At 38.0% G+C, this 13,953-nt stretch overlaps 2 protein-coding genes across 3 annotated transcripts in view; one reads left to right on the plus strand and one right to left on the minus strand.

Annotated features, from left to right (window-relative positions):
* Positions 1–13,953, minus strand: part of CDK6 (cyclin dependent kinase 6) — a 185,341-nt gene that overhangs the window by 9,564 nt on the left and 161,824 nt on the right. The gene's annotated exons all lie outside the window — the stretch shown is intronic.
* LOC139175724 (restin homolog) lies at positions 1,503–6,886 on the plus strand. Its single transcript, XM_070766957.1, has 3 exons — positions 1,503–3,395; positions 5,797–5,837; positions 6,665–6,886. Exons 1-3 carry the CDS (start codon positions 1,515–1,517, stop codon positions 6,789–6,791), a joined length of 2,049 nt encoding a protein of 682 aa, XP_070623058.1. The 5' UTR covers positions 1,503–1,514; the 3' UTR covers positions 6,792–6,886.

Here is a 13,953-nt window from a genome sequence, read left to right on the forward strand (position 1 = left end):
TCCTCTAATACAGGGGTCTCAAACTCAGTTTACCTGGGGGCCACTGGAGGTAGAGGCTGGGTGAGGCTGGGCCACATCAGGGTTTCCACAAGGAAAGCTCTTACAAAAACATTCCAATGTTATCAAATGTCTTTATTTTTTCATCTTATTTTGTGTTTAAAAATAAAAATAAATCAACAAATTCATAAGAAAAAAATAAATAAATCAGTAATAAATAAAATGATAATAATACGGCAGACACCTCTCTTTCTCTCTCCCTCCTTCCTCTCTTTCTTTCTCTCTCTCTCTCTGTCCCTCTTTCCTTCTTTCTCTGTTTTCCTTCCTCTCTCTTTTTTTCTATAAACCAGAGGTCTCCAATCTTGGCCACTTTAAGACTTGTGGACTTCAACTTCCAGAATTCCTGAGCCAGCCTAGCTGAGGAATATCCATAGCATAGCTGACTGGAGAATTCTGGGAGTTGAAGTCCATAAGTCTTAAAGCAGCCAAGGTTGAGAGACACCCCACCCTCCCCGATCTAAACACCCCACCCCATCTTTCCGTTCACCAGTTGGACCCGCCCCCTTTGCTTGGAAAAGCTGAAGAAGCGGGTGGGTGGGCGGGGAGGAGAGCCCGAGCCGCAGGCCTCACCTGCTGCATCAGCGCTGGCCACAATAGAAACATAGAAACATAGAAGTCTGACGGCAGAAAAAGACCCCATGGTCCATCTAGTCTGCCCTTATACTATTTTCTGTATTTTATCTTAAGATGGATATATGTTTATCCCAGGCATGTTTAAACATATATCCATCCTAAGATTTGGCTCGCTGCACATGAGCAGAAGACAAACCTCGCACAGGACACATGTGTGCATGTGTCAGGAGCATGCACGTTCATGCTGACCACCAAGGATCATCTGGTAACAGGGTAAGTGACTGCCCGCTGCTGATTGCAACCCATACTTACCAATGAGGGGGTCTAAAGCTGAAAGATGAAGGTGCACCTATAGGTCTGTTCCATATAATGCTAAGTATGTTACTTATTGCTCCCCATGCTAGTGTGGGGGGGGAGATAAGAGGCCCTATGTTGGACACGATATGGTGGAGTTAAAGAGCAGTCATTGCAGGATGCTAAAATTTCTGACTGTCTTAGCAGTGCTTATTGCTTTTATATCATTTTCCAAGCAGTAAAAATAACAAAGAGCAACAGCATTTTATTGGTGAATACAGTAAACAAAAAATGGAGAACATCTGGTTTCCTTTTGCTAGCCTAGACTGTAGTTGGATTTTTAAGACTTAATACGTTATCATTTTAAAAGGAGTTTTATGAAATTTGAAATATGACAGTTCACCTTACATTTCTTTTACACTGGAAAAAAATAGGATATAATTGAAGATATAATGAATAAATAAAACTAAATTTGAAATAATAAACAGTTGTCTAATAGACAGATTAGATGTTTGTTAGTCATGATTAATATGTAATCTTCTGATTTTTCTAGAGAGAGAATGTTAAGAAAGGACTGTTGTAGGTCATTGATGTATAGAGACAAGTTACTATCACTTGTGAGCAAAGAATACAAAAACTGCTTGGTGACTATTTTGCAAAAAAGCACAGAGGTTGAAAAAGCAAAAGAAAGTCTTGAAAAGATGAAACTGCAAATGCTGGAAAAGGAACTAAAAAAGGAATGGCTTCAAGCTTCCACAGGCAATTTAAAATGCAAACATTCCAAAGAATCTAGGCAAAATGTACATAAATGGCTTCAGGTATCTCTTAAAAACCTGAAAGAGGATTCCAATAATTTATCAAGACACACCCTGCCAGAATGGCTTAAAGCTTCAGTGATAAATCTTGAAAAGGAACGTCCAGAAGCATCCAGGGAAGATGTAAAGGAATGGTTGAATACATCTATAAATCATCTTCAAGAAAAAGGGCCCGAAACATCCCCAATTAATGTGGAAGGATGGCTTGAAGCCTCTATTAAAAGTATTCAAGATCTTCAGAAATATGAGGCAGAATCTCGAAGTAGCTTAAGAAAAGGATGGCTTGAAAAATCAATAGAAAACTTGAAGAAGCAAGGTTCTGTTGTACCTTTGGAAAATACATCACAGTGGCTTGAAGGATCCTTAAAAAGCCTCTCATCCTCAAAAGCATCGAAACCAGTTCTGGAATTATGGCTTCGAGATTCCTTGAAAAATCTAGAAGAGGAAAGTCCTAAAACATCTAATCAAGATGTCAAAGAATGGCTTAAAATGTCTGTAAATAATCTTGAGGAGGAAGGACCTGAAGCACCCCATTTAACTCCTCAGGAATGGCTTAAAGAATCTATTAAAAGCATTCAGGATTTACAGAAATCTATGATATCTGTTCAAAATAGCCTAAGAGATGGATGGATTGAAAAATCAATACAGGATCTGAAGAAGCAATATTCTGAAGAACCAGCGGAGAATATATTACAGTGGCTTCAAACATCCCTAGAAAATCTCTCCGTTTCTGAAGAACATACACCAGTTCTGAAAAAATGGCTTGAAGAATCATTAGAAAATCTGAACAAGGAAAGTCCTGAAGGATTTAAAGAAGATGCAAAAACATGGCTTCTAAAGAAGTCGAAGGAAAAATTGGAAGATGGCATAAATAATGGATGGCTTGGAAAATCAACAGAGGACCTCCAGAATCAATATTCTGAAGGACCTTTGGAAAATATATTACAGAGGCTTCAAAGCTCTGTAGAAAGCCAGTCGTTTTATAAAGAACCCGATCCAGTTCTGGAAAACCTAGAACAGGAAAGTCGTGATAAAAGTAAATATATAAAAAAATGGCTTGAAATGTCTATAAATAACCTTGAACCGGAAGGTCCTGAAGTACCACATCTAGATTCCCAGGAATGGCTTAAAGCGTCAATAAAAGGCATTGAGGATTTCAAAAAACAATCCTCTAAAACACCAAAACTCAGCCTGGGGTACAGCAAGGAGAGCGTGGTTCAGGTATTAGAGTCTAGTTTCCCCAAAAGAGGTTTGAGGAATGGATGGCTGCAAGAAACTTTGGCAAGTTCCAGAGAGCATGGTTCTATTGCATCCAGAACCAGTGTTCAAGCATGGCTGAAAACATCTTTGGAAAGACTCAAACAAGACTCATCAGAAGGAGCCAAAAACAACCTGAAGGAATGGCTCCAAGACTCCATTGAAAATATCCAGATGGAATGTCCTAAAGAATCCATTCCATATGCGAAGGAATGGCTTGATACTGTCATGAATCAATTCCAAGAGGGAGGATCTGAAACATCATATCTAAGTGTTGAAGAGTGGCTCAAGACATCTATTCAAGGACTGAAGGAGGAAATATTTGAAGAGATGACAGGAGGGAAAGATCCTAAAATATGGACAACAAAAGTTTCCAAACGAATTCCTTCTCAAGAAAAGGTATAAAAACAGCTAACATAAGTAGATTTATTAAGGGTGGACTAATTTTTCAAGGAGTTTTTTTTTCTTTTCTTTATATATTGAACCAAAAGGAAAAATATTTTATTTTTATTTCTGAATAGTTATGATGGTGGCAATGTCCCAGGGTTATGTGAACATCTTTTAGGATCTTCTGACAAGTAGCTGTGACAAAAAAGGTGGTTAAGTGAGGCAGAACTCACTTAATAACCGTCTTACTCAGGAGATAGAAACATTAGCCTCCATTGGGGTCAGAACAGAAGTCGAGGATTATCTGTCTGACCAGTGCACTCTTTTAGAAGCAGATCAGCAGATCAGGAGTCCCATTTTGAAGCTCCACAGAAAACATCTAGGGGGGAAGGCAGGTTGTCCTCGACTTACAACGTTTCATTTACTGACCGTTCAAAGTCGCAACGGCTCTGAAAAAAGTGACTTATGCACCCTTTTCACACTTAGGACCTTCGCAGTAGCCCGATGATCGCAGGATCAAAACTTTGCTGCCACTTCATATTTATGACCGTGGCTGTGTGTCCTGAGGTCACGTGACTCCCTTTTGTTTCTAACTGATCCAGGCATGAAAATGTGCCGCTCAGGTGTTATACTTTTCCGCCCGCACTGAAAAAAAATTAGAGGGAGCATTGACCGGTAGTGGGGCCACCAGTGGTTCAGAGAACCAGTAGCAGCGCGAGGCTGTCCACCCACCCGGAAGTCATTATATATATTTTTTTAACCCTCTGTATATACGCAAAGCATTCTGCACATGTGCAGAGGGTGAAAAGGCATGTGTAAGAGCAGAGTATGAACGAAAATGCATGTGTGAAGCGTGCACTTCAGAACTAGTAGGTAAATTTCACCACTGGTCATAAGATGAAAACAGTATGATGTAGAAATTGAGGGATACAAAAGCAATTTCTGAGGAATTAGAAGTAAAAATCTGTGAAGATTATCAGAGGGCCTAGCAAATAGGTGAAATCTAGGATTTTTTGTTTTAAAACTTACATTTAGGAAAATAGTGTCATATGTTATAATCTGCATATGACTTTTACTTAGTAAGAATCAGAAGAGTATGCAACATTAAAGAAGAGCCATGATAGAATTCTGGAAGATACTACGTACATATATCACATTTAATAAAAGTTCCCTTTTAATAGCCTTTTTAATCAGAAAAGGAAATAATAATAATAATAATAATAATAATAATAATAATAATAATAATAATAATATTTGTATGTCGCCCCTCTCCGAGGACTCGGAGCGGCTCACAACAAATCTAATATTTAAATCCAATCCACAGTATACAAATCCAATGTTTAAAAAACAATTTAAAACCCCTTATAAAAAAAAATCACACAACCCTAACAAACCATACATAAAACCATAGTAGCTATGGGGTATATCAGTTTCCCCGTGCCTGGTGACATAGGTGGGTTTTCAGGAGCTTGCGAAAGGCAAGGAGGGTGGGGGCAGACATAAACTCTGTGTGGAGTTGATTCCAGAGAGCTGAGGCCGCCACAGAGAAGGCTCTTCCCCTGGGTCCCACCAGACGGCATTGTTTAGTCGACGGGACCCGGAGAAGGCCAACTCTGTGGGACCCAGTCGGTCGCTAGGATTCGTGCGGCAGAAGGCGGTCCCGAGGATATCCTGGTCCGATGTCATGTGGAGCTTTATAAGTCATAACCAACACTTCGAATTGTGACCAGAAACTGATTGGCAGCCAGTGCAAGCTGCGGAGTGTTGAGAAGACATGGGCATATCAAGGAAAGCCCATGATTGCTCTCGCGGCTGCACTCTGCACGATCTGAAGTTTCCGAACACTTTTCAAAGGTAGCCCCATGTAGAGAGCGTTGCAGATGGAGTTGTCTTTGGGAGGCAAAACCCACAGTATCTAATCGCTTCTAAAAAAAAAAAGGAATTGATCTGAAAGAGATGAAGTGGGATGAATGCAGTGGTAGGCTACGAGCCGGAACGCTAGATTGTGCTCGCCACTGCGGCTCATAAGTTCTTGCGAGACCAGCGTGATTTTGCTGCTGCACCTGTAGAGGTAGCAAAATTGCACCTGTTTCGGCGATGTTTTACCTGCTGCTCTGTGTGCGATTTTGCTACCTCCACAGGTGCAGCAGCAAAATCGCGTTGATCTCGCAAGAACTTACGAACAACGGCAGTGAGCGCAATTTAGTGTTCCGGCTCGTAGCCCACCGCTGGATGAATGGTACCTATGTGACTCAAAGTGTGTTTAGTAATCAGAATCTAAACCCTCAAATTATTTGCTAAGGTCATGTAACTTAGGCAATGACTGTATGATCAATGTAGTTATTAATGTAATAAATGTGTCTGGAAATGTATTCATTTGTTTTCTTTTTTATTTGCCCCTTATGGCTTCCAGACTTTAAGAAATGAACTAAACAAGCTGTGGATGTGTTCCAGGTATGTCTTATTCTAACTAATATGGACTATAATCATAGATATTACATTCCCTCTTAACTCACTCTTTCCTGTGAGTGATGGCTCTCCATATTTAAAGCCATTTCAGCTAACTGTTCTTTCACAAGATGATTTGATTATTGCTTCTTGAGACCACTATAGTCCTTCTTTCAGTCTGAGGCTTAACTTCCTCACAATAGTACCCCAAATACTGTATATCAGAAATGGGGCCTTTCCCTTTGGTGCCGTTAGAAGCATCTGATCAGACTAAATTTGATGCCCTCAAGATTGGGTTACTATTCCTAACATGGTTCATTTGAGTATAAGGTCAGAGGTGGATTCTTCCCGGTTCTTACCAGTGATAGGTGGTGGTAAATAGGTGGTGACATCACAGAGCCGGTTCTGTCAGTGCTGGTCTGTGGACACCACCATCTTTTTTGGGGGGGGGTTGCTATTTTTTTGGGGGGGTTGCTATTTTTTGCTTTTGTTCATGTGCAAAAGCCGAGTTTGGGGCACTGCGCATGCACCGGCATCTTGTTTTTGACTCCTCCCATTTTTTCTGGTTTTTGCTTCTGAACATGCATAGAAGCTAAGTTTTTATTACTGTACATGTGTGCATGCGGGCAAATCATGCACGTGGCTACATGATGTGCAATGCATGCGCAGCCTTGTGGTGCAGGAGGAAGCGAACTGGAAGCAAGGTAAGTTAGAATCCACCTCTGGTATAGATGACATAATCTGGAAAATATCCTGCCAATGAAAGGCTAGTGGGCAGAGTGAATTAGTAAAGGTTTCCTAATGAGCTATTGTGTTTTCTTTGTTCTTTTCAGAAAAAAACAGGAACACATATTGAAGACTTGCGGATTCATCCTCCTGGCAATGTTCTTTATTTTTTTCATTTATGTACATGTTAGGCTGTACTGCATAGAGAGTAAGCAGGGCTTCAGACCCTATTAACTTTGCAGTACCAGGATGAAAAAGCTTGGCATTATAGTGAAATTGTAAATAATATATGATGTAAAATAGTTAAAATCTTTAATTTAAGAAAGAGAGCCCCTCTGCAAGCAAAAAAATCAGCTGGCTGCATGTTGGAGCTCAGCCAGGGCAAAGATTGCCTGTGCCATAGGTTCACCATTACTATTCTAGGTTGTTGTTGTAGATTAAGTTATCTACAGTTCCTCTTATAGAAATTTGGATTATTATTTTTATTAGAGAAATTAGCGTAGGTTTTTTTTTTAACAGCCCTGCGTTTCCAATGGGCTATCACTTCCCCTGCTGATAAGGATATCGAGGCAAACTAATGTAATGTAATTTGTTAGACTAGCAGTTATAAAGAAAGGTGTGAAAGGGGAGAGTAAGAGAGGAAGGAGTGAAAGAAGGGAGTGAGGGTGGAAGGAGAAGGAAAGCAAGAAATGGACGGAGGGAAGGAAAGAAAGGGGGAAGGGGCAGGAAGAGGAAGGAAGCAAGGAAACTTATGAAAGGGGAGAGTAAGAGAGGAAGGAGTGAATGGAGGGAAGAAGGTAGGAAGGAGAAAGAAAAGAAGAAATAGAGGAAGGGAAGGTAAAAGAGAGAAAGTAAAAGACCAAGAAAGAAAGCAAGAAAGAGAAAGAAAGAGAATGAAAGAGGGGGAATGAAAGAAATGGAAGGAGGGAAGGAGAGAAAGCAAGAGAAAGAAAGAAAGCAAGAGAAAGAAAAAGAATGAAAGAGCAAGAGAGAAAGAGAAAGAAAGAAAAAGAAACGAAAGAAAGAAGGAAAGAGAAAAGAAAGAGAATGAAAGAGAAATAAAAGAGGGGGAATGAAAGAAATGGAAGGAGGGAAGGAAGGAAGGAGAGAAAGCAAGAGAAAGCAAGAAAGCAAGAGAAAGAAAAAAAGAATGAAAGAGAAAGAGAGAAAGAAAGAAAAAGAAACAAAGGAAAGAAAGAGAAAAGAAAGTAAGAGAATGAAAGAGAAATAAAAAGAGAGGGGGAATGAAAGAAATGGAAGGAGGGAAGGAAGGAGAGAAAGAGAAAGAAAAAAAGAATGAAAAATCAAGAGAGAAAGAAAGAAAAAGAAACGAAAGAAAGAAGGAAAGAAAGAAAAGAAAGAATGAAAGAGAAATAAAAATAGAGAGGGGGAATGAAAGAAATGGAAGGAAGGAAGGAGAGAAAGAAAGAAAGCAAGAGAAAGAAAAAAAGAATGAAAGAGCAAAAGAGAAATAAAGAAAAAGAAACAAAAGAAAGAAGGAAAGAAAAAGAAGGAAAGAAAGAAAAAGAGAAATAAAAAGGGGAATGAAAGAAATGGAAGGAGGGAAGGAAGGACAGAAAACAAGAGAAAGAAAGGAAGCAAGAGAAAGAAAAAAAGAATGAAAGAGCAAGAGAAAGAAAAAGAAACGAAAGAAAGAAAGAGAAATAAAAATAGAGAGGGGGAATGAAAGAAATGGAAGGAAGGAAGGAAGGAAGGAGAGAAAGCAAGAGAAAGAAAAAAGAATGAAAGAGCAAGAGAGAAAGAAAAAGAAATGAAAGAAAGAAAGAAGGAAAGAAAGAAAGAGAAAAGAAAGAGAATGAAAGAGAAATAAAAAGAGAGGGGGAATGAAATAAATGGAAGGAGGGAAGGAAGGAGAGAAAAAGAGAAAGAAAGAAAAAGAAAAAAAGTATTGAAAGAGCAAGAGAGAAAGAAAGGAAAAGAAACGAAAAAGAGAAAGAAGGAAAGAGAAAAGAAAGAAAGAATGAAAGAAATAAAAAGAGAGGGGGAATGAAAGAAATGGAAGGAGGGAAGGAAGGAGAGAAAGCAAGAGAAAGAAAGAAAGAGAGAAAAAAGAATGAAAGAGCAAAAGAGAAAGAAAGAAAGAAAGAAAAAGAAACAAAAGAAAGAAGGAAAGAAAGAATGAAAGAGAAATAAAAATAGAGAGGGGGAATGAAAGAAATGGAAGGAAGGAAGGAGAGAAAGAAAGCAAGAGAAAGAAAAAAAGAATGAAAGAGCAAGAGAGAAATAAAGAAAAAGAAACGAAAGAAAGAAGGAAAGAAAGAAAGAGAATGAAAGAGAAATAAAAAGGGGAATGAAAGAAATGGAAGGAGGGAAGGAAGGAGAGAAAACAAGAGAAAGAAAGGAAGCAAGAGAAAGAAAAAAAGAATGAAAGAGCAAGAGAAAGAAAAAGAAACGAAAGAAAGAGAAAAGAAAGAATGAAAGAGAAATAAAAATAGAGAGGGGGAATGAAAGAAATGGAAGGAAGGAAGGAAAGAGAGAAAGCAAGAGAAAGAAAAAAGAATGAAAGAGCGAGAAAGAAAGAAAAAGAAACGAAAGAAAGAAAGAAGGAAAGAAAGAAAGAGAATGAAAGAGAAATAAAAAGAGAGGGGGAATGAAATAAATGGAAGGAGGGAAGGAAGGAGAGAAAAAGAGAAAGAAAGAGAAAGAAAAAAAGTATTGAAAGAGCAAGAGAGAAAGAAAGGAAAAAAAACGAAAGAGAGACAGAAGGAAAGAAAGAGAAAAGAAAGAAAGAATGAAAGAAATAAAAATAGAGGGGGAATGAAAGAAATGGAAGGAAGGAAGGAGAGAAAGAAAGAGAAAGAAAGAAAGCAAGAGAAAGAAAAAAGAATGAAAGAGCAAGAGAGAAAGAAAGAAAAAGAAACAAAAGAAAGAAGGAAAGAAAGAAAATGAAAGAAATAAAAAGAGAGGGGGAATGAAAGAAATGGAAGGAGGGAAGGAAGGAGAGAAAGAAAGAGAAAGAAAGAAAGAGAAAGAAAAAAGAATGAAAGAGCAAGAGAGAAAGAAAGAAAAAGAAACAAGAAAGAAAGAGAAAAGAAAGAATGAAAGAGAAATAAAAAGAGAGAGGGGGAATGAAAGAAATGGAAGGAGGGAAGGAAGGAGAGAAAGCAAGAGAAAGAAAAAAAGAAAAAATGAAAGAGCAAGAAAGAGAAAGAAAGAAAAAGAAACGAAAGAAGGAAAGAAAGAGAAAAGAAAGAGAATGAAAGAGAAATAAAAATAGAGAGGGGGAATGAAAGAAATGGAAGGAAGGAAGGAGAGAAAGCAAGAGAAAGAAAGCAAGAGAAAGAAAAAAGAATGAAAGAGCCAGAGAGAAAGAAAGAAAAAGAAAGAAAGGAAAGAAAGAGAAAAGAAAGTAAGAGAATGAAAGAGAAGTAAAAAGAGAGGGGGAATGAAAGAAATGGAAGGAGGGAAGGAAGGAGAGAAAGAGAAAGAAAAAAAGAATGAAAAAGCAAGAGAAAGAAAGAAAAAGAAACAAAAGAAAGAAGGAAAGAAAGAAAGAGAAAAGAAAGAAAGAATGAAAAAGAAATAAAAATAGAGAGGGGGAATGAAAGAAATGGAAGGAGGGAAGGAAGGAGGGAGAGAAAGAAAGCAAGAGAAAGAAAAAAAAATGAAAGAGCAAAAGAGAAATAAAGAAAAAGAAACAAAAGAAGGAAAGAAAAAGAAGGAAAGAAAGAGAAAGAGAAATAAAAAGAGGGGGAATGAAAGAAATGGAAGGAGGGAAGGAAGGAGAAAGAAAAAAAGAATGAAAGAGAAAGAGAGAAAGAGAAAGAAAGGAAAAGAAACAAAAGAGAGAAGGAAAGAAAGAGAAAAGAAAGAAAGAATGAAAGAAATAAAAATAGAGGGGGAATGAAAGAAATGGAAGGAAGGAGAGAAAGAAAGAAAGAGAAAGAAATAAAAAGAGAGGGGGAATGAAAGAAATGGAAGGAGGGAAGGAAGGAGAGAAAGAAAGAGAAAGAAAGAGAAAAAAAAGAATGAAAGAGCAAGAGAGAAAGAAAGAAAAAGAAACAAGAAAGAAAGAAGGAAAGAAAGAGAAAAGAAAGAAAGAATGGAAGAGAAATAAAAAGAGAGAGAAGGAAAGAAAGAAATGGAAGGAGGGAAGGAAGGAGAGAAAGCAAGAGAAAGAAAAAAAGAATGAAAGAGCAAGAGAGAAAGAGAAAGAAAGAAAAAGAAATGAAAGAAGGAAAGAAAGAGAAAAAGAAAGAGAATGAAAGAGAAATAAAAATAGAGAGGGGGAATGAAAGAAATGGAAGGAGGGAAGGAAGGAAGGAAGGAAGGAAGGAGAGAAATCAAGAGAAAGAAAGAAAGCAAGAGAAAGAAAAAAGAATGAAAGAGCAAGAGAGAAAGAAAGAAAAAGAAACGAAAGAAAGAAAGAAGGAAAGAAAGAAAGAAAGAGAATGAAAGAGAAATAAAAAGAGAGGGGGAATGAAATAAATGGAAGGAGGGAAGGAAGGAGAGAAAAAGAGAAAGAAAAAAAGAGAAAGAAAAAAAGTATTGAAAGAGCAAGAGAGAAAGAAAGGAAAAAAAACGAAAGAGAGACAGAAGGAAAGAAAGAGAAAAGAAAGAATGAAAGAAATAAAAATAGGGGGAATGAAAGAAATGGAAGGAAGGAAGGAAGGAGAGAAAGAAAGAGAAAGAAAGAAAGCAAGAGAAAGAAAAAAGAATGAAAGAGCAAGAGAGAAAGAAAGAAAAAGAAACAAAAGAAAGAAGGAAAGAAAGAAAATGAAAGAAATAAAAAGAAGGAGGGAAGGAAGGAGAGAAAGAAAGAGAAAGAAAGCAAGAGAAAGAAAAAATGAAAGAGCAAGAGAGAAAGAAAGAAAAAAACAAAAGAAAGAAAGAAGGAAAGAAAGAATGAAAGAGAAATAAAAAGAGAGGGGGAATGAAAGAAATGGAAGGAGGGAAGGAAGGAGAGAAGGGAAAAGAAAGAAAGCAAGAGAAAGAAAAAAATAATGAAAGCTAGAGAAAGAGAAAGAAAGAAAGAAACGAAAGAAAGAAAGAAGGAAAAAAAGAAGAAAGAGAATGAAGGAGAAATAAAAATAGAGGAGGAATGAAAGAAATGGAAGGAGGGAAGGAAGGAAGGAGAGAAAGAAAGAAAAAAGAATGAAAGAGCAAGAGAGAAAGCAAGAAAAAGAAACAAAGGAAAGAAAGAAGGAAAGAAAGAAAGAGAATGAAAGAGAAATAAAAGAGAGGGGGAATGAAAGAAATGGAAGGAGGGAAGGAAGGAAGGAGAGAAAGCAAGAGAAAGAAAGAAAGCAAGAGAAAGAAAAAAAGAATGAAAGAGAAAGAAATAAAAAGAAATGAAAGAAAGAAGGAAAGAAAGAAGGAAAGAAAAAGAAAAGGAGAGAAAGAAAAAGAAAGCAAAAGAAAGCAAAAAAAGAATGAAAGAGCAAGGGAGAAAGCAAGAAAAAGAAACAAAAGAAAGAAAGAATGAAAGAGAAATAAAAGAGAGGGGGAATTAAAGAAATGGAAGGAGGGAAGGAAGGAGAGAAAGCAAGAGAAAGAAAGAAAGGCAACTCCAAAGATAGGCTCACTGAGTGGATGCATGAAGAGGGACCTTGCCTCCCCCTTGCGTCTCGCCCTTCCCACCCGGCTGCCCGCGCGCACTTATTTGCTCCCAGCGCCAGCAGCAGGAAGGCGAGCGAGTAAGCCAGCGCCCGCCCAAAAGAAGCCATTGGCTCCGGTCTAACTATTCATCTACATTGTACTACTTAAATATAAAATATATTCAAAAAGCAACACTAACTCTCTTATTTGGCTGCTTTCTTTACATGCATCTGGTGTTAAACTCGACTAAGGAAAGCTTGTTCTCAACTATCATTTAAAGCAGGGGTAGGGAACGTTGGCTCTTCAATGACATGCAGACTTCAACTCCCAAAATTCCTGGGCTAGCATGACGGGCTCAGGAATTCTGGGAGTTGAAGTCCACAAATCATAGAAGAGCCAACGTCCCCTACCCCTGATTTAAAGGATTGTGCTCTAAATCTGCATTTCTGTGGCCATGAAAATAAACTGTTGTAATATCCTACATGTCTGACAGAAGCCATGATATAACAATGTTTAACATCAATTCATCATGAATTATGCTTCCCAATGTCTATTTGTTACATCAAGGAATCCTGCTTTAAAATTGACAGGAAGATGAACGCCATTGCATGTCTTTAACCTTTTGTCTGTCAATGGACTATTTCATGTCAAAAAGAAGTATGACAAGCCACACAAGACTGCATTATCACATTTCTGCACACCAAACTTTCTATAATTAGCAGATTTGATGACATCTACTAATAAAAACACCTAAGTAATGTAGATATGTATATAATTAACCCAAGCAGCCCATCAATAATTTTGTAGTATACAATATTTCAAAAGAGGTAAGTTCATATCTAGACATATATGTTATTGTTTCATACAGTACATTTCTACATTTGTTTAACAAAACTACTAGTAATAAATGTTTACAGAATTTCAGCATTGTCCTGATTTAAGAATGTAGATATGATATAGCACGGATACTTTAAAATAACCTCTTGATGTAACAAACATTGGAAGAGCAGAACATATAGTCTGATCCATGTTTTATTGCAAATTGAACATTACCTAGCTGAATGAGAAGAACCGTTGAACTTACCTGAACGGTCTTCTCAATGTACGGCAAGGAGAGTCCAATGTGGGTTATTCTCTAGTCTTATTGGTAGGGACTGAGTTCAATTTAAATAATAGGCAGGCCCCGCCTCCTGGCCCCTCAGTCAAAAACAAAACGAAGGAGCAGTAACCATACAACCTATTTTTATTGAATTATCAAAGAAAACACAAGATAACTTGAAAAAAAATCTTTCAACCCAACAGGAAAAAAACAAGTGGTCCATCCCAGGCCTGGGTGGGTTTGGACTCTCCTTGCCGTACATTGAGAAGACCGTTCAGGTAAGTTCAACGATTCTTCTCCAATTTCCTGGCAAGGAGAGTCCAATGTGGGATATACACAAGGTCTAATTATAGGGTGGGAGCAGGCTGGACCACGGGTGCTGTAGTTGAGCATACCCTCTGTAATACCCGCCTCCCAAAGGCCGCCACTGAAGAGGCAAATGAGTCAATGCGGTAATGTTTTATAAAAGTGGACGGAGAAGCCCACGTAGCCGCTCTGCATATGTCTTCAAGGGAAGCTTGCGTAGCCCATGCTGCTGATGTAGCAGAGCTACGTGTCGAGTGTCCGGTTATCCTTTGTGGGATCTGTTGACCTTTGGCTCTATATGCTTCTGTAATACAGTCACGTATCCACCGGCTGATGGATTGGGATGACACCCTGGAACCCATGTTTTGAGGAGAAAACGATACAAACAACGACTCAGACGTTCTGAATGGTTGTGTCCTGCGAATATAAATT

The sequence above is a fragment of the Erythrolamprus reginae genome, chromosome Z (assembly GCF_031021105.1).
Source record: "Erythrolamprus reginae isolate rEryReg1 chromosome Z, rEryReg1.hap1, whole genome shotgun sequence".
Lineage (NCBI taxonomy): Eukaryota > Metazoa > Chordata > Lepidosauria > Squamata > Dipsadidae > Erythrolamprus > Erythrolamprus reginae.